This window comes from Grampus griseus, assembly GCF_964374135.1.
Source record: "Grampus griseus genome assembly, chromosome: 17".
Lineage (NCBI taxonomy): Eukaryota > Metazoa > Chordata > Mammalia > Artiodactyla > Delphinidae > Grampus > Grampus griseus.
Genome location: NC_139011.1, coordinates 63780117 through 63803784, shown reverse-complemented (window position 1 = coordinate 63803784; position 23668 = coordinate 63780117). Strand labels below are relative to the sequence as shown.

Below are 23668 nucleotides of genomic sequence, written 5' to 3'. Positions count from 1 at the left end.
CAGAAAGATACATGCACCCCAATGTTCACTGCAGCACTATTTACAATAGCCAGGTCATGGAAGCAACCCAAATGTCCATCAACAGAGGAATGGATAAAGAAGATGTGGCATACACACACACATACACACACACACATATATACATACATACGTACACACAATGGAATATTACTCAGCCATAAAAGGGAACGAAATTGGGTCATTTGTACAGACGTGGATGGACCTAGAGACTGTCATACAGAGTGAAGTAAGCCAGAAAGAGAAAAACAAATATCGTACATTAACGCATATATGTGGAATCTAGAAAAATGGTACGGATAAACCTATTTGCAAAGCAGAAATAGACATAGATGTAGAGAACAAACGTGTGGACACCAGCGGGGGAAGAGGGGGTGGGATGAATTGCGAGATTGGGATTGACATATATGCGCCGCTGGGTATGAAACAGATAACTAGTGGACCTGCTGTAATGGCATGGGGAACTCTACTCGGTGCTCTGTGGTGACCTGGGTGGGACGGGATATGTGTATACATATGGCTGGTTTACTTAGCTGTACAGCAGGAGCTAGCACAACACTGTAAAGCAACTATACCCCAATAAAAAAAAGTTAAAAAAACCCCACCATATGAAAGATAAAAGAGGGCTTCCCTGGTGGCGCAGTGGTTGAGAGTCCGCCTGCAGATGCAGGGGACACGGGTTCGTGCCCTGGTCCGGGAAGATCCCACATGCCGCGGAGCGGCTGGGCCCGTGAGCCATGGCCGCTGAACCTGTGCGTCTGAAGCCTGTGCTCCGCATCGGGAGAGGCCACAACAGTGAGAGGCCCGCGTACCGCAAAAAAAAAAGATAAAAGAAAGAGGCATTTGGGGGGCTGAGAGTGGAGATAAGAAATTTTTCACGTTAAGTTGCCTTTTCTGCAGGATATAGCCAACCACATTAGGGTCTTGCCTGATGATATATATCTACCCACATTAGGTCCTTGATCAACTACACGTATGAGAAGATATTCTCCACCTTACTTCCTTATTTCAGCTTTCCTTATTTGACCCTTTTATTCAGTTCATGTTTAATTTTGCCATGTGTTACGTTAGTATGTAAAGTACTGTGGAATATAGGGAGGGTTTCAACAAAACCACTTACCCACAGTAGCTTAAACCAGTGAAGAAAAGTTATACCTTCTGTCGGAGGTAGAAATTATTTTAAGGATTATAATGAAAGGAGAGAGTGCCATCAAAGTACAAAGAAAGATGAACCCTGCATCTATCTAACCAGCTACTAATCTAGTTGTTTAGGGCTTGCAGAAACAGCTTGTTGGGCTAAGAGAGCTTTACAGTAGTACAGCTGCCCCAGTGAGGAGTACAGCGCTCCTGGGTAAGTAGATCCCCTGTGAAAAGAAAACTTAGAATAGCAGCAGGACATACTGAATCTCTTCCTGCCAGGAATAACTGAGATGTGGAGATATGCCCTTCTGCTTACCTCCTTCTCTCTTCTCATAGCTTCAGGAGTCAGTCATTTATGTAAGCTAGTTGATCTGTTTGTATACTTGGGAAAAGCATGTCCTCATGAATCGTACAACTTGAAGCTCAGGAGCATCAGAGTCATGGTAACTCTGAGCAAGTGCTCCAGTCTCAATTCCATCTTTTCTGAAAATGCCCAGTCTTTTATCAGGACTCAGTTAAAGCATGAAGAACCACTAAAATACACTAGGTTACACTACTAAGCAAAGATCATCTTTAAATAAAAAACCAAGTGGCTTCAGTGACTATCTTCATTCTGTTGTATTCATTTTGGAAATGAACATGTTACTATTTCCATAATCCTTTCAAGATCACAGTCTTTTATAAAGAGGAACTATTATATAAATTTTCACATTATCATAAACTACAAAAAGGTTTAATATCTATCCAATTTAGCATTGAAGTCTACAGAAAAAGAAATCAATGACAACTGCTTTATTATTAAAAGTTACTGAATTCCATAAAGCACACAATGTAGTTTGTATTCAACTAACAAAAGTTCGATACATGTATTTAAAAATATATAATATATTTATCTGTCAACATTTATATTCTATTTAAAAAGCAGTAGCTTTACATATTGTACAACTTGATTTTATAAAATACATACATCCGCCCTATGCAAATCTTCAAGCATGAGCTTCCATTCCTATTAATAAAATGCACAATCTATATTTCTGAATATTCAGAGAAAAATGGTACCAACTAAAAATAACATATCCATTATGACTTGAACATGCACCTAATTCTTGGCTACTAGATAACTGACCTAATAATCTATTCAAATAACTATGTTCCTGGAGCCTGACAATCAGTTTGCATTATGTAAACAATCTGTGATTAACTATGAAGAGACCTGCATTTCCAGGGTTATCTGACACAATCTACCAAGTTCTTTATTCGTCCTGTTTCAGGTTTTTAATTAGAGAGGCAAGATTATTCAGTAATTTGATGCGTCAGGAAATCTGACAAGTGAAGTCACATCTAACAAGCCACAGCCCAGTGAGTTTTGAAACCGTGCTTTTGCCTTTGAGAAAACAGCTGAGAATTACTGTGGGAGCAAACTTTTCTCAAAACCCTGATGGTGTACGTGCCAAGAAATAGAACAAGAACTATTTCTCCTTTCCCAATCAACTGCGCTCAACTTGCAAAACTCGAGTTCTTTAGGTTTGTGAAGACGTACTGTACTGGCTTCTATTCAGACATTCCTTCCACATATTCAGAATGGCTTCAGATATCACAGTTTTATTAACAACAAACTTTTCATAAGAAAGATATTCATGTAATAATTTTGGAGATTCATCCCCAACCATAGGTCCCAATGCTAACATTTGAGAATTAAAGTCACAATAAACATCTCAATTATCAGGACCATAGTCAGAACCAGAATTTCAACTTGAAGGACAGAGATCTGAGTTTGAAGTACATGTTTAGATTCCACGGGCCTCTAATGATAATGATGTATATAAACCTGTCTTTAATTTATGCTGAGAAAGTAAAAGTCTCCCACAAATTATTATTTTTAAAACATAGCTCCAAGTCTCAAAATGGTTTAGAAACTTAAATGGAAAAACACTTTCACCAAAATAAGTAATTGAATTCATTTGGGCAATAATTAGGCTTTGAGAGAGTCACATCCAAAAAGTAAATGAAATTCCCTCAATATCACTATTTAAGAACTAAGTTACAGCTAACAACAGCTTATTTATCAAGTAGTCAATTATTCAACAAATTTAGCCATCTACTGATGGACTAAGATTAGGTATCAGAAATTATTTTATTTGTAGGATAGAATCTTTTTATTAAAATTTTTTTCTGATATAATTTTAATAATCCTCCTTCTCTAGATTTCCTAACCTCAAGAAAGGGAAAGGGAGAGGAAAGGGAAGGAAGGAAAGAAGGGAGGGAAGAGGGGAGAAAATCTGAGAGGTCAGAGGGACACTGAAGACTGATCACTGGTATCTGTGAGGAGGCAGGAAGGAAGAAGAATAAAGGCGGAATAAAAATAAAGACTGTAAAGAGGATTAGGGCCAGGAGGTGCAGATGAAAAGATACCTTGTTCACAGATCTTAATCATGCAAAGGCATTAGCATAACAGAATAGTGCAGTAGCTGATTTTGATAACAATGAATCCTCAGAAAAGACTCATATGGTCAAGCCTCAGCTCTTTTTGAAAATAAACTTATGTACACAATCACAAATCTTAAGCATTCAGCTAAAATATGTACAAAAAACGAAATAAAAGTGAGATTGAGAAATGTAGGCAGCAGTAACCATAAAGGCTTAGAACTAGTGACACTGAATTCTTTATTTAAAAAAAATTTTTCTTAAACACACAGTACCTGCTCTTCTCTTCTATTTTTAGGAAGAAGCTTTAACAAGTTTTTAAATACCTCAATTCTCAAAAACAATAGGCTTTTTAAAAAATAAGAGTTGATTACCAGAAACAAGTAATATGTGGTTACATACCATTTTCATATCATTACTCATTTCAATTCATCTTTGATGCAATCTGGGAACAATTAAGCAGTCGCTAGATACCTGTTTTAGAATCTGAAGAAATGATTATCCACCACAGGAATCTAATGATATATATTTTTGCATATAGTTAAAATTTCTGAAGGGAAAAAGTAGTAAACTATTCTAGTTACTTTATACGAAATATTTATATACCTAGTCAAAACAATAAGTATTAAGATCTTTCTCCAGATGAACTCTATATAAAAGCTATTTTTAGCATTTTCTTCTGGGTTTTTAAAAAAAGCCTTATTTCCCTGCTAGCTAAAAAGGAGGAATTTGTACATTACAAGTAAGTCCTTTAGAGATGAATATTAAATTCCTTAAGAGAACAGCCATAAAATTTATTTTTAAAAATTTATCTTAAAAAACTGAAAACCGTTTCTCTCTTTAAAATCTATGGCGTTAATTACCTACTTGACATAATTTTTTTCTTTTTCTTTTTTTTTTTTTGGAAAGGGCACCAAGTTCATGATCTAAACATGCAAAATAAGGAACTGAATGTACTACTGCCGTAACAGAATTTGGCAAACCAGAATGGCCTTAAAATAAATAAATAAATAAATAAAAAAGAAGAGAGTACGTATTGTCCTAAATCTGAAGGTATAATTCTGTAGACCTATGCAGCAGATAGTGCCTCATAGAGGGAATGCAGGGAAGAGGGAAGTACCATGTTCCTATGTACATTTTCTTAGTTATTCTGGCTGACATTCAACAACGCAATACAGAGAAATATTCTTTTTATTATTACAAAGCCGTTAATTGCCCTCTCTTGAGCAATGACTCAGGTAAACATCTTATGCTTTTAATAATGTAACTTATATTTAAAATTAACTTAATTAAATCTAAGTGCACAGGAGTTTTCAATGATTCCTAAATTCAAGGAAGTAACGCATAAGGTGTTACCAGATTGCAAATTTTGAATGGTCTATATTTCAGGATATTTCATCCTATCTTCTTCTCCTTAAACCATAAAATGTACCAAAATTATTTGGTTTTCCTTTGCTTTCCTCTGTGTCATTTTAATTTATTGTACGGTATCTCTATGTAGAGAGAGAGGTATGTTAAAATACTATTATTTGTATTAAAAAACTCAATTGAGGCTATATATGACCTATTAATCTATACGATAGCATTGTTAACCTTTGACCTGGTATATTAATTCCTTTGGTGAATAAATGTCACAGGTCATTTCTTTATAAAAGGATTTTAGTAAGAGGACCAGCAGTATGGAGAGAGACCCTCACCCCACCCCAGAGAATGATCAAGTGAATCAGTAGTTTAGAGCAGTTACGTAAAATATGAAAAATACATAATTTACAGCTGCAATTTTCATATTAAAAAGGAGTTAAAAACTAAGAGTAGTTCAAAGCATTCCAAAAAACATTTTTTTGTCTTGGTTAAATCGGCCAACTAATAAGACTGATAGAGACTACTGTGAGAATTTGTGTACATCTCTAGTCAAGAACAAAAATGCTTTTTAAGTTTAAACACTGGTAGTTGCTAACCAGCAGTGTAAACGGTGTCCACAATTTGGTGGCTGGCCATAGTTTAAACTTTTTTTTCAAGTTATTTCTACAGCAGACATATTTTAGAAGTCTACCCACCCCTGAGTTCAACAATTATACTTTTAGAGTGTAAAATTATATGCCCTTAATTAACAACATGTACAAAGCTACAAAATGTCATCTATACAGAGATTAAAAACAATTTTTAAAATATTCTTTGCCAATTATTGATTGGATGGTTTTGCTGGGGTACATATTTCAAACCTTTTAGCCAACTGGCTTTCACTTTTAAGCCCAAATTGATCCATTATATTCACTGCAGGATATGTCGAAAAGAGTGCAACAATAGGCATTAGTAAAAATAACATTGTAGTAGAAACAGATTTTGCATATGTGAAAAGGTAATTTATAAAATACATTAATTGCTTTTTAAAAAGAGAACCTAGTTGCAGTATCTTTAACTTACATGGTACTGAGAGTTGGACCTTTCAAACAATTTTTTTTTTCTATAGAAAAATGTTATCTAGCTGTAAGCAGTCTTAAATAACAACAAAACAAAGCAAAACAAAACAAATCCCTCCAGAACAAAACTGTATGGTTGTGTGAAACAAATAAGCAAACATACCATTCTATAGTGTACTTCTGCCTAAATTTTAAAATAAAAATGTCCACACTCTTTTGTTAAAACATTAAGCCTCTGTCAAAAATGTATTTCTTATTTTAGGGTACAGGATTGAAGGACAAGATGATACTTACAAGTAAAGAAAATTTACAAGAAAAAACTTGACAAAAGTTTTTCAATTAAAGTACTGTAACATTCAAACTTGACTTAACATAACAAAAGAAACAAAACTGCAAACAAAAATGTTTATGGATTTTCCAAACACAAATAAATGAAATAGTGTCGAGGCAGCAGGGCTCATGCTGACGGCTAGCGGGAAGTAGCAGAGTGTCATCTGCTGGGGAAAACTGTTAACGTACAAACGACAAGCCCAACTCATGGACTGCAGCAGTTTACTCGTCACTGCCATTTTTCTTACTTCCAAAATAAAGCCCTGATTAAACCATTCATACCCTATATTACTCACACCTTTACTTCAGAGACTGAGGAACTATATACAACAAATGAATTCATTTTCACCATAGGGATAACATATTGTACCTCTCTGCCAATGTCACTTGAAAACTATCCATGTCAAAACAATTTGACAGCAGATATAAACAATTCAATAAATACGCAATGATCTTTCATTACAGTCCTTTAAAGACGCATGTTAATTCATGCTGTTAACCTTAGGTTCACAGTGCATAGAATCCAAATATAAGCAGTTGGGGTGACTTTCAAAGTAATGTTGGATCCCTCACTTTATTTATAATCCCACTCTAACTGATAATGATAAGTTCATTTCATAGGCCCTATCATGCATTAATCATTGGGTGGCAGGAGTTAATGAAAATTTTTCCTGTTACAACGTCCATTGCCGGCAATGAACGTCCCAAAACCGCCAAGGAAGTCATTGTTATTGCACAATACATGAGGACCTGGAACTTTTCCAAAAGCTTAAAAAAATAAAAATAAAAAATGGAATTATATTTGACATTTCCTGACACCTGCATTAATACTGTATGACTAATAAAAGCATGTCAGTTGCCTGGACTGAACCAGCGATCAACATGCGCCCAGAATGCACACGAGTAAAAATGCAGTAAAAGGAAGTAGTCTTCATTGCCTATAGGTCACTTCCAGTCAAAGGTTAAAGTTCAAAGACTGAATGATCAAAGTGCTCATTTTCTCAGTAGGACTATCTTCTGCTAGGAGGATGATAACAGTGGCATCAACAAGTATCATCTTTAAGAAAAGGAGAAAAAAGATAAATTAAAATAGTCAAGCATGCATAAGTAAAATCTGCAAGTTAGTCTAATACAGAAATAATTTCAAGTAGCAAGAAGAACATGGTTTACATTTCTGACTTGTCTCCCCCAATCCCTGCAAATAAAAAAGTCCATTTTGTGTTCGAGTATAGAGTATATAGTGACAAGCAAATCAAGCTGTATTCTTTCAGGGAAATGGTAGTTTACACAAATCTTAAAATGATATTATCATCAGTATGTTAGTTCTATCTCAAATAATAAACTGATATATGTTAGCACATATTCATGATTTACCAATCATAAGAGAATTCTTTTACGGGCAACAATTTAAAACTGTAATGAGACAGGAAGTAAACTCCTGACCAACACTGTTATGCTACTTAACACAGAATAATACAAGTTACGTCACTGAAAGAAGGAACTTCACATATGAGCTACAATCTCTAAATCAATCAGTCGTAAATGTTATTAATTTCTCTTCAGAAAATAAATTTTTCAGCAAGTATACATATACACGCAAAGGAGGTCATTTAAAAAAAAACAATCCCACAGGTATAGTAACACCTTCTGATAGCCTCAACACATTTATGTAACACATATAAATTCTGGGGAGTTGATGACTTATTTTACAAAATTTACTTCACAAAACCTATTTGAAGGATTTTGAGGACTGGTTATTCTTCAGAAAGAATCTCTAGAAAGAAGTAAGACTAGTGGCAACTACCCAAAAGTTGTGAAAACTCTCAAGGAGAAAATTCTAAACAACTGGCCAAAATATTTTACACAAACCATCCCATGTTAGGATTGATATATTGCTAATAAAATTCTCATTCATAAAGACTCAATGAGAGCTAAAAAGCAGTAAATCTGATTTCTATGCTGGGCAAATTAGTGAAACATTCTATGATCCTATACGTTAAGGGTAATCTAAAGGGTGAAACAGACTAAATTTTAAAAATAAACTGTATCTAAATCATTAGAATCCTTTAAATAAATAAATAAATAAGAACATCTTTAAGAAGAGAACAAGTAGATAGTTTACAGCCTCTAACTGTTACATTAAAGTATCTCTTTCTTAAATGACTGTGGATCTTGGAATAAAGAGGATATATTTGTCATGGATCAGAATAAGCTTAAGAGTATGAGGAGGTTCCTTAAAACATCACTTCTCCAATAGAGTATTTTGTAACACTAGGGTCTCTTGAAATTAATACTAAAACATTTAAATCTCTAAGCTAAAAGATGGCACTAAACTCTACCTAGTATAGTATGTCAAACTACTGGGGATGAAGTTTAGTAACGTACCACATAACAATGTTTACAATAAGAAAAGTGACAGATAAAATCCAACTTAAACATAAAGTTATCTAGCTAACTAGATAGCTTTTATCTCCAAAGACATATCGTCTATGATAGGTGGAACCATAAATGTATCTTTATCAGATTGTTAACTCTGAAAGTTTTTCAGTATAGTAGGCTGTTGTATGAATGTGCTACCAGACACCAAAATGATTAGGAGATCTATGAGAAGCCATTCTCCCAATCCCAACCCCCATCCCCATCTTGGGTCAGATGTTAAAAGAAGTTTAGGACTAACACGATACTACTTGCTTTGCTCTATCTTTGGAGAAATAAGCTTATTAAATAAGTTCTGAAGATGGATTTCAATTATTTCTGACAGCTGGACCCAAAGGGACTACAACATTACATATCCATGATGCCTATATGTAATAAGGAATCTATGAGTAAAAGTTCAGTATGAAGACAGGTTATGAGCCAAACCCATGTCTACCTTTTCCCTAAATAAGATGGGAATCACTAAGAAGCAAAACACTCGTTTGTTAACAGGAGGAACATAGTTTCCCAGCAATATGAAAAGGATTATTGGATACTAGGACTGGCTTCCAAAAAAAAAAGTTGGTAGAGTAAATCTATCTTGGATCAAGACAAATACAGGTCTATAAAAGGTGGTGAAAGAACACAATATGTTTAACCTCTTGGCTAAAGTATTTGTGGCAAAATTATGGCCTGAAAAAAAAAATCTCATAATAAACCACTTAAATTTTTTCTGGAACTACAGAAGAACCTACTAAAATTATACCCTCAAATATAATACATAAAATACCAGTTCCAAAGAGGTGACACCTACCATGGCTAACTTCACTGGGCTTCTGGGAAATGTGAATGAGAGAACTATATTAGAAGGTGGTCATTCAATTTTCCCCAAAGTATAAAAACCATCACATTCTATTGGAAACCATCTCCCTGGATATTCCCAGGGAAAGAAGACTAGAAGAAAAGGAACATAGTAAGAGGTCAGTAGATAGGGATGCTACCTCCAAGAAACACAAAAATAAATCTTTACAGTTAAGTTTGTGTCTCAACAGTTTGGGAATTAAAAGTTTTCTTTCGATAAACTGATTCAAGAAAGATTACACAGTAGACAATAGAGTTGTTATCCCGCAGGAAACAAAGGGCAAAGACTTAGACTAGAGTGAAAGTCTGGACTCAGGAATTTAGAAAGTGGTTTTGTAACCCTAAAAGGTAGTACAAATAAAAAGGTTCAAAACTAACATAGGTAAACCTATGGACAGTTATTAGGCAGGGAGAAAAGGAGTTGGTTAATACTAGTCTGAGACAATTTTGGGTTCCTATCTCCTCATTTTCCTACAAGGAAATGTTCCAGCTGAATGGAACCAGAATGCAGTGTATAGTTTTATAAAAAATATTGCTCTACTCCTCCCCAAATTACCATCTCATCAGTCTACTGGACATAGTATTGAAACATTATGCCAATTTAGTTCTTATAAGCCTAGTTTTTCTGCAGCCCATACTCAGCAGCCGTCTTAAACTATATTGTTCAATTATCTATCACCTTAAGGAAACTGCTTCAGGAACCACAGATCTGTACTCCCAACTGTGAAAAGCAACCATTTATGAAACTAAGTCATATACGTTTAATATTGATCCCAGGAAACTGATGGGTATCATGAATGGACTCTAGCTGGCTATCTCACTGAAGTATTCTTGTGATCTCATAAAAAGATACTTTTCACCTTTTTAAAGAACAATTATGTGTTTTACGATACAGAACTCTGAAGTTCAAGCATTAATTTGTGCACTGAACTGGGTACAGATCTGTTTTCTAAGGAAGATTCTATACCTGGATCATTGGTGAATTCTTCAGCCTTTTGTATGCTGAGATGAGCTGTCTTATTCAAATACCTATTTTGGTTAGGCCTCTTGACTTTAACCCTATTCTCAGCTCAACTGATTTTCAAAGCATATGGACCCCCACCTTAATCAGCAACACAGAATATCTGCATTCCAGTGCAGGAATGACCTTAATTCCTTAGTGAACAGAAACTATAAGAGAGCTCTGGACAACAGGTTGATAGTCAACTTCAAGTAATTAACAACAAGGACTATGTATTCACATACCAATGACTTTTTACACTTTAACAAGTTATTGCGTTCTAGAGAAGAATCTCAAAAGAAATGCAATATACGGTGTGATGTGTACAAAGACAGTAACAGTGGGGTAGCATGGCTGGCCTAATTTTCAAGGTATACTAATAATGTGGAAGATCACAAATTTATGCTCAGAGAGGCTTTCTTTCAAGAATCCAGCAGTGGTATCTGGCAGCTCAATTTTGGTGTGTCAGCTGAGTCCTTCTCTTCTAAAACCAGATCAACTCAATTTCAGATTTGTTGTTCTTCATTAATAATGCCTCCATCCTACATCCTGGAAGCCCCCTCTGAGGTACACAGATGTCACTCACTATCTGAACCAAAACCTCTCTTGCCTCTTTGATTACACCTGACAAACACTCTGACCCATGCTGACCCAAGTATGTCCGTCAGCACCACACAGAGGGGCTGTGGAGCTTGACATGAGGCCTACAATTCTGCTTGGTTTCTAGAAACTGAAATGTTAAGTGTTTCAGTGAGTTCTTCCAACTCCAAGCAAGTCTTTGTTCAGTCTCTGATCTTTTTGTTTAGCATTGCAGGTCACATCAGGACGCTACTCTGATCTTGTAATCCTTTCAGAATTAGATGATGGTAAGAAAATAACCAGAGTCTGTATTTCTTGGTAACTGGCATTAGTTATAAGGAGAACATAATCAATGAAGATCTTCTGGAACTAAAGGAGCTAAGCAGAAAAACATAAGCTGAAACTTCAAAAGTTCCAAAACAAAGCTAATGTGCTTCTGCTTAAATGAGTATGATTACCTTTTTTGGTAAGATTTTCCAAATTCAACTATAACACCAAGGTGGGCTATTTTTGATATTGTTTATAACTGTTATTGTGAAATGTATAAAGGAGAAGACAATATACACTACACAGCTGCAATGCTTTAGCTTTGTAAAGGTAAAGGAAGAGTCCCTGTACCCAGCCATCTGTATGACAGAGCGGGTGCTCCATCATCTCAAAGTATAACGAACACTAACTACCCTTCTTTGATTTCGTATGACACTCACTCATGGAGCAAAACCTTCCATTTAAGGGAGAATGCAGGAGAGGAATGATTCGGGCATATAGGATTCAACCAGGAGCCAAAAACACAGTGAGATAAGAACAGTCACTGTAAGGCAATGAACTGAGGAGGTTTTAAACAGGATTATCTGTAAACAAAAAAAATTTATCTGTACCTGGGACAGGAAACTAGAAAAGGATAGTCATGATTCAGTTGAATTACAATCAGGTGCCTTTTTAAAACGGCTAATTTGTATTGAGGGGGATACTTTTAATCTGTTTACTGGGAAAATGAATTCCTATACAAACCCTGTACTATTTTACATTATGTAAGAGGTTAATTTAGTTTGAAAAGCCTCTTTTCTTAGTACTTCTTGGCTAACTTGGGAGATGATCCACCTTTAAACTGTTAAAAGACTTCTACTTTAGTTATAAAAGTATGGCTTTCACAAGCAATAGATAAAAGCCATTAACTATGAAAAATAACTTCTACTATGAAGTATATTTTATTTTAAAGAATTTTTATATTTCCAGTTTTACTATGCAAGTTTTCTTATTCAAAAGCAGGCAATAAGGGACTTCCCTGGTGGTCCAGTGGTTAAAAATCCACCTTCCAATGCAGGGGACGCAGGTTTGATCTCTGGTTGGGGAACTAAGATCCCACATGCCGTGGGGCAACTAAGCCCACACACCACAAATGGAGAGAAGCCCACGTGATGCAATGAAGATCCCGCGCGCCGAAACTAAGACCCGACATAGCCAAAAATAAAAATAAATAAGTAAATAAATATTTTTTAAAAAAAGCAAGCAGTAAGAAATTCTGGAAGTATTCTTAAGTAAAGGCCTTTTGATAAGTCTTTTTGACTACACAAGGCAGCATTAGAGGGCTTAAGAGATGATTATCTTTTCGAAATTTCCCTACGGAAATTTCCCTAAGGAAGGGAAAAATGGGAATATACTAACAATGGGGTGGGATAGAGTGGCAAAGAGAACTGTACTTTCAAAATATACATATTTTAGGGGCTTCCCTGGTGGCGCAGTGGTTGAGGGTCTGCCTGCCAATGCAGGGGACGTGGGTTCGAGCCCTGGTCTGGGAGGATCCCACATGCCGCAGAGCAACTAGGCCCGTGAGCCACAACTACTGAGCCTGTGCGTCTGGAGCCTGTGCTCCACAACAAGAGAGGCTGCGACAGTGAGAGGCCCGTGCACCATGACGAAGGCTGGCCCCCGCTTGCCACAACTAGAGAAAGCCCTCGCACAGAAACGAAGACCCAACACAGCCATAAATAAATTTAAAAAGAATAACAAGCCAAGCCAAGCTGTAGGATGTTATTAAAAAAAAATACATATTTAAAAAATTCCATCACTCTAAGACAATTTCTTCTCAAGTTTAACAAAAAGACTTAAAAGTGGTTTAAAAACACTGTGGAAAAGACAATTGGGGAATTTTTCTATTATTAGTGAGGTTGGGTCTGAAATAGAATGACTACTATCTTGGCAACTTTGACATTTTAAAAAATGTTTGATTTAGTTGTATCTGTCAACATTCTTGCTTGACTAATCTTAATTTTTGATGAATTTAAGAACTTATTATGCAAAGGTAAAGGGGACTGTGACACTCAAGGAATGTTTTTTCTTTTTGAAAAGGTTCTTTGTAAAGGCACAGAGCGAAGAGACAGCTTAGTATTTAGTCCTAAAAGGCAAGACGATGTGCAAGAATGAGAAGCCAGAAATGTAAACTGAAGGAAATGGCCAATTAATTCAAGTAGGATCTTGTTTAGTTTTAGTGGACCTTCAGTATTCAGAAAGAATTCCCATGGGAAACCTGTCCTTTTATATTTAAGAATCCCTGAAACAGTAGTTATCAAGTGACTAGCTATATCAGAATTATTGGGGATATCTTAAAAAGTGAAACAAAACCAGCATTCTGGTACAGTAATAAAGTTGATCAGATTCCTTAAAGGAGGGAGTAATCAACAAGGCTTTGGTGAAAGAGTTCCCAAGAAGAGTGGAAGGAGTTCTTCCAGGCAAATAGCACACATGGAAACAACAGAGGATAAGGAATAGAGTGCCTATCATAAATAACGCTCCGTGGAACATTTCATGCATCAAACAATTTTGTATTAAAGATGATTTTCCAAGGACGGATTCTCAGAAGTTTAGTAACTGAGACAAAAGGTTCAGTCTTGAACTTCAAGCTTGTTAAATATCGCTGAACTGCTAAATACTGCTGAACTGCTGTTTCCTTAAAGGATTACACTAACTTGCTATACCACCAGCAAATATGAAAACAGTTTTTTGTCTTTTGTTTTGTTTTGTTTTTTGCCATGGGGCATGCAGAGATCTTAGTTCCCTGACCAGAGGTCGAACCCGTGTCCCCTGCAGTAGAAGCACGGAACCTTAACCACTGGACCACGGGGGATGTCCCCTGAAAACACTATTTTAGTCTACCCTTTATTCTCCTCCTCCAACACTGCATTCATTTTATAAAACTCTGCCAATTCAATAAGTTTCAGAATATTAAATCTGTCATTATTTTACTGTGCTGAACTTTTTTGCCCACGTTTGTAATTAATTTATTCTTAAGCAACTATTATAAATGGTCTTTATTTTTAATCAAGCTACGTCTTTCACAATTTTATTTTTTTAACTTTATATCGACTGTGATTTGAGGTTTTTCCGTGCTTTTTTTCTTTTAATTTATTTATTTTATTTATTTAGTTTTGGCTGCGTTGGGTCTTTGTTGCTGCACGCAGGCTTTCTCTAGTCGCAGCGAGCAGGGACTACTCTTTGTTGCGGTGCGCGGGCTTCTCACTGTGGTGGCTTCTCTTGTTCCAGAACACGGGGTCTAGCCGTGCGGGCTTCAGTAGTTTTGGCACACAGGCTCTAGAGCACAGGCTCAGTAGTTGTGGTGCACGGGCTTAGCTGCTCCACGGCATGTGGGATCTTCCAGACCAGGGCTTGAACCCATATCCCCTGCAATGGCAGGCGGATTCTTAACCACTGTGCCACCAGGGAAGCCCTCCATGCTTTTATATGAGATTTAAATTTTCATATATCTAAATGTTTAATTTGTGATTCCTTTTAAGTTCAGAAATTCTTTCTTCCTTCCTCCAGAGTTGATACCTAACTTTTTAAAACATACTTTTTCTATTGTTGTATTTTTTAAATGCTTATTAATTCAATCCAAAGAAATATTTTCTATATGAGGTTAAAAGGATTACTTACTACTAAATAATTTTTCCCCTTCTCATTTATTTGTGACACACTATTTATCACATATTCAAATCTAACATAAAGGCCTAGAAAAGAGTAATTCTAATTAATTAATTTATTCGTTTATTTTTGGCTGCATTGGGTCTTTGTTGCTGCGCATAGGCTTCCTCTACTTGTGGCGAGCAAGGGCTACTCTTTGAGGCGGTGCGCGGGCTTCTCACTGAGGTGGCTTCTCTTGTTGCGGACCATGGGCTCTAGGCACGCTGGCTTCAGTAGTTGTGGCATGTGGGCTCAGTAGTTGTGGCTCGCGGGCTCTAGAGCGCAGGCTCAGTAGTTGTGGCATATGGGCTTCACTGCTCTGCGGCATGTGGGATCTTCCCGGACCAGGGCCTGAACCCATGTCTCCTGCGTTGGCAAGTGGATTCTTAACCACTGTGCCACCAGGGAAGCCCGAAAAGAGTAATTCTATTTCAATGTCTATTCTTGCATTATTATCTTTTGGTGTTTGGTAGACATATCCTCCTTCATTATCCTTTAATTCAAAATTCAAACTGCTCTTCTCATCTTTCTTCCAAACCTTAAAAGCACCCACTCTATCATTCTACTGAATTACATTGAACCAATAATTTGTAAAGAATATACATTTTTATAATACTTTAAAAATAATTTTTATAAATAATTTTATGGTTTCTCATGAATGTAAACCTTCTGTTCCTAATTTCAAATACCTCTTTGAGGAAGCAGTAGTCAGCTTAGAAAAGATGCTAGCAGCCTTCAATTATTAAGCTACCATTACCCAACAGAAACAATAGAAATTAAATTATTAAACATAATGCATTCATAAAGCTACAATCAGTAGAACCTCAAATGTTTTCAGGAATAACTATTAGAATAGGAAGAGCTTTCTTTAAGTTAACGGGCCATCTCTAACAATGTGATCCTCCACCCTAACAACAGTACGATAACTAAATGAGTACACAAGGCGTCATAACTTCTATATCAAGTAACAGGTTTCCCAATAGGCTAGTTCTGATTTGACTTAATATTATTAAGGACTTCTGTTCTGCAATACAATGGTAGAGCAGAATGTTAAAGCGATTTTAGATTTTACTTGTATGATGGCCATGATTTTATGTGCCCCATTAAAAATCTAGTCTAACTTATCCATAAAATATCTTAAACTATTTTAAAGATTCATCTCCGTATTACAAAAGTACAACATCAGTTATATAATCTCTCTTTTTCCCAAGCAAGCATATATATAATCTTTCAAATCAAAATACTGAGAAGTTATCATTCTAAAATAAAACTGCTTACCATGATACCACCATTTTGTTTTCTTTGGATTCTTGTTACATGTTCGAACATAAAAAGAATTATCTGGTGGTCGTCTCTGAAACCAAAAAGAATTTAAATAGATAAGAAGTTGTAAAACAGGAAAACATGAGGGGGAGATAGTTTTAATAAAAGCTCTAGCAAAAATATTACAGAATGCATAAGAAACAAAATAAATGCAGATGTCATAACTGAAAAAATAATATATTCCAGGCAATGTAACCTCTTGACACTGAACTTGTTAAAAAAAAAAAAAAAGGTGTGCATATGTGGTTTGGGTTAGGTTCCAATGGGATTACTAGACAATGACTATCAACCTAAAGTGGCAGCATTATGTTGTAAAGAATTTTGGTTTCATTTATCTTATCTCCCTAGAAATAATTTAATAATTACTTTTGTGAGCTAATCAAAACTATACCTAACTAGGTTTGTCTGAGAAACCCTAGCAACTTATAATCCTCCACAAGGGATTATTGTTTTCCTGTAAACAAGTATCATCAAGGAGAGACCAAAGGATTCGGTTTCCAAAATGTATGTAGGAGGCAAAGGGGGGAAAAGACACATTAGCATTTCTGCAATACATACGCCCTGACTAGAACAATATTAGAAGCATACGGCAGCTCTGCAAGGAGTTACATCAGAAATAGCTGTAACTACAACTAACAACACTGAAGACAGGTTATGAAAGAATTTTCTTGAAAACTGTTGGATGTTGATCAGACACAAGAAATATGTGCCTCTCTACAAAGATTTGGAAACATGTCAAATTTGTATTAACGCCACTGAGGGCAGGTTAGTAGATAATATGATAGGTCCAACCAAATAGCAATGGTGAACAGGACTACCTAGGTAGCAGGAAGGAAAACTGACAGTCCACTTGGCACTTCCTAAAATTCATGTACATAACTATGATCTAACTCTTATGAGATAATAATAACAGTCATTTAACAGAAAGGAAGAGAAGAACATAAGACACTAAACAACTATACCAAGATTACCCTGTTTATACAGTTAGAGAAAATTCCTGAAAAATTATCATGAAATTATATGTCTGCTTTAAAGAATAGATGATCTGCTATTGTTTGTCCTGTAAAGTCATAACCTGTGTTCATGTGGAATAAACTGCTACTACTGTAACAAACAATAAACTCATCTATTTATCAGAACCCAATCTTCAAAAAACAAGTTTCTTTTTGTGAAAAAAGAAACTGGAACGAAAGAGTTATGACTAAAAAATGCCTACAGTTAAATTAAAATTTGTATTCAGGGAGTTGACTACTCTCTGAATACAACGGAAAGTGAAACTCACGGAACCATGTCCACCACAGAATAAAATTCACCTGTTTTAATAGAACAGCTTTCGGCGAATATTTAAAAGACTTTTTAAAGCCTATTTGGTGCTAGATTCCCCTCAGTGCCAAAACACGTTTCCTCTTCTTCTTAGTAATCTAGTACTTAGCACAGTAACAACAGCACATAGCAGGTACTTAATAATGTCTGAATTTTATCATTTTCCACAAAACTAATGCTGCCAGAATTCTGACTTCTAGATTATCGTTTTGGTTGAATAAATTATAATTACATTTATATTATATAATATAGTTTATCAATAATTTAAATGGAATGATTAGTCTTATACCAACTACGCAAGAAACACTAACAGCAGACAACTAGAATGTGAGGGGAAAGATGAGGGTTAGAAAAGGATGAAGGAGTTAGAGAACGTAATAATTTTCTAGCTTTTAACAGGAAATCATTACCCTTTAAATGTAAACAAAGCTAGTAATCAAAAGGCACATGTAAGGGCTATGCGCAGACACCACTCGTGTTAATCTTAACTTCTCTTATTAAACCCTAGAGTTACTGCCTCATCTTTCTATAGACATTAAGAGAAGCCCCTTGATTGGAAACTGCTCTGTGCCACACCTGCAGGTTCAGAGCCTGTATGTGCGGTGGAGGTGGAGATAGGGAGAGGAGAAAACATGGAAGCAATAAATGAATGAAACTTGTTTCCAAGCCTTTGGGATTAACAAAAGCACAAGTGTGGCCTAAAATGCAGCTCAGAAAAGCTAACAGGGAGGAAACTCAAGTTAACAGGTGATACTAACGTTAGATAACATGTACTCTATTTCATCTATTCTAAGATGTACATTTTTTTCTTAATATTCCTAAATGGGGATACATGTCTTTCAACTAATGGTGTATCACAGTTTAACTGCCAGAAGTTTCATTCTTCCTCTTGTACATAACATTGCATATTAAGGGCTCTTATGCTACAGTTAAAAAATACATATACAATTTAACCCATTATTTCCCATTCTTATTTGAACAAAAAAATTTTCTTTTAAACCTAACACCAAGAAACCTCTTATGGAACTAACACTCCAAGAAACTTACTTTGCAAACAAGTGGCTTAGAGTGTTTCAAAATCTAGATAACCTACCATTTAAAAATGAAATACTATCTAAATGTTTTCTAAATATTAATTTAATAAAAATGACAGTTGAATTTGGAGAAGAAAAAAAACCTGCTAAAATAAATGAATAACCCCACAGCTCCCTAATCTCTAAGGTAAATTCGGTTTTTCCTTTAAAGAGAATACAAAAGGAAACCCCCATGGAGAAGAGATGCTTTAAAACCTCTCAAGCAGGAATGACAAGACACTAACCCTCAAGCAGGAATGACAAGAGGGCCAGAAACACAGAGAGGATTTAGATACTTTAAAAGGGTATTCTAAATTTAACTCACATGGTTTTTCTTTCTGGTCTTTTCCTCCCTTTCTCCATCAGACACAGAATCTGTAGATTAGTAAAGGAGAATAAGAGGAAAAGTCCTGAAAATTCTACTGGTAATCTAGTCCTCCTTCAACCTAGGCTTTATGATAGGAGAGCTCTGGTTCCTGGGAAATCCCCTAAAAGAGACTGATAGGGTGGAAGCCAGCAGAGGGGAGAAGGGAGCCATAATGCTTATTCCTGGGTCTTTCCACTGTGAAATCTAGAAACAATAATTTCTTGTACACTTTTGCCCTGTGCATGCTTACAGAAATAAAATTCAGATTATTTAAGAACATCTGCAGAAATTTCCTGTTTAAGAAATATGAAACAATGTCTGACTTCTATTATCAAATTATTTGCCAATCTATTACTAAAACGTTCCCTATAACTTCATAATAGAAAGCATTAAGTCTCTTCTTCAAATAAATTATATATTAAAATAGCTTCTCTACCCAAACTAAAAGAAGAACTATACCTGGAATAATTCTGAAAAGTCCTACCTTTTCTTTGCAGCTGGAAAGCATGCTAATAATGCTAAGACAAACTGATTGGACTGAGAGCGCTGGGGACCAGTCTTCTGTTAGAATGGATAAACAGATATGACCATTGCTATAAACATGAGGATGAACAGGAATATTTTCACCAGTAAACATGACCTAAGAAAGAACAAAATTCCATTAATACTCAAATATTCTATGTTACCGAAAAATAAAATATTCTCCAGGTAAGTTAATATTTTAAAAACCAAATTAAAAACAAATAAAATCAATGCCAGGAACAAGATAAACAACTGCTTTATTCTTATCAATTCAATAAGTACTGGTTTCACTACTATGAATGACCATGTAGTAGGAAAAGAATCCAGATTACCTATTTTATATTTCAGATATTTTTCACAAATTCCTTTTAAAATTTTCTAAATTACCATGTATTTTTTGACTAGTGAAAGACAACTATATTTACAAGAATGGTTTTTCAAACTACTCATTGTTCTCTGCATACACAAATCAAATACACTAAAATTTCAAACGAAAGTATTCAACTTTAGGACAATATGAATTACATGCCATAGGAACACCACTTCCACCTATAACAATGTTATTACCCAAGGTGTTATATGCAAAAGGAAATGACTGCTACATCTTCCACCTCCTCTAAATTCACACTTGCATTATGATGGGCACAAACTGCCACTTACTAATCAGCAAATATCTATGTGCTTATAGATGAAAAAACAAAGCTTGAATGAATCTCCCAATTACTTGCTGTTTTGTCTCTGCCTTTTCTTTTACTCAGTTCTTCTACGTTTTCCCCTTTCTCCATGTTGCCTCAGCACTGATTTGAAAGGTAGTATTTCCTTCCTTTGCCCTAATAATTCAATGTCTCAATAATACTGTTTCTTAAACATATCTACCTAAGCATCTGAATAGGCAGGAGAGTAAATTCATACATCCTGAGGAATCTGTACGCATAGCCCATAATAGGTCAAAGTAAAAGTCTCATATTTAAGAATGCTTAGATATATGTTAGTTCATAATAAATTATTTATTTTGATATAAAAATTAATCTGTCAATCTTTTAAGTGAATTTTATACTGCAGTATAATATATAATTTTTATTGTTGCTTAGGAGTAATTCCTATTTCCTGATCTGGCCCTTAAAAAAAAAGAAAATCACCTGGAGAGCTGGTTAAAAATACAAATTCAAGAGCCCCACTTTCCCAGATTCTGATTCACTAGGTATGATGGCATTTTTATAAAACTCATCAAATATAAACCAATAGTTCCCAAACTAGGCTTACAGTAAGTATATCTCAGCCCTGCAAATTACCTCATACTCAGATACAGCGGAATCTTAGTAAGGAGAAACCCTACCTTAAGTGATGACAAACTGATGAAATATATTGCTCTAGGACTAAGCCCTCTTTTTTCCTTTATAGAGCAGAAGACAGCCAGTGAAATAAGGGTGGCCAGAATAAGGTATGCCATATTTTAATATGTGATATGCTATGGGAAATTACCATAAGCTAGGTTTTGCTTTTATTTTTAAATTTCTACCTACATATCTGGTTTTATTACAATTTTACAAATATTTACATTAACAAAGCACTCTTTCATAGAAGTAGGAGTTCTCAAATATACTGCTAACATATGGGCCTCATTTCCTTGGCTGAAGCTAATATAAGACAGGAAGAGCAATTTTTTCTCAAAGGAATGACTTCATATACTTGTGTTTCTTTCTTTCTTTTTTTTTTCTTTAAATTTTGGTGATCCACCCTCCATTCCCATGAAAAGAGAGCTAAAGTAAAGTTGAAAATTAAAAGTAAAGTCTTAAAACAAGAGATATCAAGTGATTTGTCCTGCCCAATTGTAGAAGACCCCCTGAAAGACTTGGGCACAGCTCTGTTTGAAGTACCATTTATCTCAATTATATCTATCAGAATTAGTGCCTTTTTCAAAAAGTGCTGCTCTGCAAAGGGAAATGACTGCTTAAAGCTCTTGCAGCTCCATGAGTCCATCCACAATTATTTTAAAATTAATTTTTTAATAAATGTGAACTACAGTTTATTATATTATATGCATTTGATATTCCCACAATGTGTTGTGGATGTCTAGAGTGGGAGTTTACAAATCTCACAGGATATGCATCTGCTTTGGGGTGTTCTTTTTTTTTTTTTTTTTTTGCGGTACGCGGGCCTCTCTGTTGTGGTCTCTCCTGTTGCGGAGCACAGGCTCCAGAAGCGCAGGCTCAGCGGCCATGGCTGCCGCTCCACGGCACGTGGGATCCTCCCGGACCGGGGCACGAACCCGTATCCCCTGCATCGGCAGGCGGACTCTCAACCACTGCGCCACCAGGGAAGCCCTGGGGTGTTCATTCTGCCACAAAATGCCATTTGACTAATAGGATATTTTCATGAAGAACACAGCAGTGCCCATTACTCCCTGGCCACAATTATTTTTAAAGGCTATTTCTTTTCCAGTAAGGTCTTTTTGAAAACAAGTCATGTAGAACAGTGCTCTGGTACCAAAAAAGTAAGAACTGCCAAGTTATTTCCTTTGGCACAAATGAAGCAATGTATCAACAACCATCAAGGAAAATACACAGACAGCCAACCAAAAGGTTATCACGAGATGCTTTGACTAGCCAATTCACAAAGCAGAAGGAAAGCAGTATTCTTTTTGGAGAGAAATGATTATAAACTAAATCACTCGGTCTGAGAGCCAAGAAGTATGCATGAATCAAAAGTAAAGGAGGAGAGAAGAGAAAGAAAGGGGATGGGGAGCAGTGGAAGACACCTACGGCACAAGCAGCAGACATTCTATAAGCAGAGAAGAGAGCCAGAAATCAAGGAGAAAGAAACAGTTTTGAAGTTTGAGGGGACTGAAATAAAAATAAATTAGACCTTACTAATACTTAAAATAAATTAGATCTTAATAATGCTTAAAAAAAAAAAAAAAGCAGGGGCTTTTAAACCTGCTGCATTCAGGGCAAATTCAACAAGCCTAAAACTTCTAGCAACCAAAAACAGGGGAACTAACTTGTTGTACATGGTACAAGTAACCCCTAGAACCCAACCTGGCAGATAGAGAATTTTAGAAGTTTGTCTAAACATGGACAGGCTCCATCCAGGATTTCCTGAATTCCATTCAGGAATTCAGATGAATTCCTGAAATATAAGAAAAAACTTTTTTCAACAGTTTATTCACGTAAAAGACTGGTAAGTAGTCTGCACAGACAGTTTTGATGCAAACTTTGCTATTCTGGTTCTCTGCATGTGACAGAAGAGTAACCAACGCTGAATTTCTTCAAGACTACACTCTTTTTAAAAAAATAATAAATTTATTTATTTCTTTTTGGCTGTGTTGGGTCTTTGTTGCCGCACGCAGGCTTTCTCTAGTTGCAGCAAGCCAGGGCTATTCTTTGTTGTGGTGTGTGGGCTTCTCATTGAGGTGGCTTCTCTTGTTGCGGAGCACGGGGCTTCAGTAGTTGTGGCACGCGGGCTCAGTAGCTGTGTCTCGTGGGTTCTAGAATGCAGGCTCAGTAGTTGTGGCGCACGGGCTTAGTTGCTCCACGGCATGTGGGGTCTTCCTAGACCAGGGCTCGAACCCGTGTCCCCTGCATCGGCAGGCAGATTCTTAACCACTGCGCCACCAGGGGAGTCCCAAGACCACACTCTTAACTATCCTTGTTTATTTAATATGCAGTACAAGCCAGAGGAGGGAATGCACATTTCACGTTTTTTAATACAGCCAAGTAGGCTCTGAAAACTTAAAAGACTTTAAGCTGTTTCCAGAGTTCAAAAACCTTTCTGGGGAGGAATCGCAAATAGCTGATAAACTATCTAAAACAGATATGACAATATAACTGAGTACGATGAATTTGAAACCAAAGGGAATAATTTTGCTAATTAATTTTTTAAACAATTTATTCAGATTCAAACTAGTCACATAGAT

General features: G+C 35.9%; 1 protein-coding gene across 1 annotated transcript in view; it reads right to left on the bottom strand.

The window, feature by feature from the left end:
* Nucleotides 1-1941: 1941 nt before the first annotated feature.
* Nucleotides 1942-23668, bottom strand: part of UBE2W (ubiquitin conjugating enzyme E2 W) — a 75814-nt gene continuing 54087 nt past the window's right edge. Inside the window, exons 4-6 of the mRNA XM_082674833.1 lie at nt 19715-19870; nt 16423-16498; nt 1942-7389 (exon numbers count right to left, since the gene is read on the bottom strand). Of these exons, the coding sequence (XP_082530959.1) occupies nt 7376-7389; nt 16423-16498; nt 19715-19870 (246 nt within the window). The 3' untranslated portion in view covers nt 1942-7375. The remainder of the gene's footprint in view (nt 7390-16422; nt 16499-19714; nt 19871-23668) is intronic.